This window comes from Austrofundulus limnaeus, unplaced genomic scaffold (genome assembly GCF_001266775.1).
Source record: "Austrofundulus limnaeus strain Quisiro unplaced genomic scaffold, Austrofundulus_limnaeus-1.0 Scaffold11012, whole genome shotgun sequence".
NCBI classification, from domain to species: domain Eukaryota; kingdom Metazoa; phylum Chordata; class Actinopteri; order Cyprinodontiformes; family Rivulidae; genus Austrofundulus; species Austrofundulus limnaeus.
Window position 1 is genome coordinate 1 of NW_013963414.1, and position 556 is coordinate 556.

Genomic DNA, 556 nt, shown 5'->3' on the forward strand with positions numbered 1-556 from the left:
CCATCATCTCGTGGGAAATACCAAGGTGTTTCAAGCCCAGAGTGGATACATAAACCCTCTAGGGATTTCTTGGTTTGTCCCTTGGTCTTGTGAAGCATGTGCCTAGAAAACGTCCAGAGTGAGACACCTAGGAGGCATCCTAATCAAATGTCTGATCATTAAACCAGGGGCTTTGCCTCTTGGCCCAGATCCTTCATTTTTTCTGGTTGAGAACTAAATAGGTGGGCAAACCCAAACTGCAAACACGCAGCCAAAGATTTAAACTGTCCAAACTCACCGGCAGGCCAGGACTACCCGGAGGTCCTGGTGGGCCCTGCAATCCTCCAAAATGTGGGTCATAATATCCAGCACCAGGCTCTCCCTTTTCTCCCTTGGCACCAGAGTCCCCACGTTCTCCTTTCAGCTCATTCTGTTTGGAAACATTTCTTGTTATGATGGGTCGTTTTTTACATAGATAGTCGAGAAAAAGTAACAGAAGCAAGAAGTCAGTTCACCTTAAAAGCATAAATATCAAAATTCGAGGCAGTTCCTGCAAAATGAGATATAATTTATTAAG

General features: G+C 44.8%; 1 protein-coding gene across 1 annotated transcript; it reads right to left on the bottom strand.

Annotated features, from left to right (window-relative positions):
- Nucleotides 1-277: 277 nt before the first annotated feature.
- On the bottom strand, nucleotides 278-529 carry LOC106512728 (collagen alpha-1(XVIII) chain; the record flags this gene model as incomplete). The annotated part of the gene is given in 2 exon segments (XM_014001280.1): nucleotides 278-409; nucleotides 495-529. Coding segments are annotated over 2 exon segments (167 nt in total), but the record flags the coding sequence as incomplete, so codon positions are not given.
- Nucleotides 530-556: the final 27 nt, after the last annotated feature.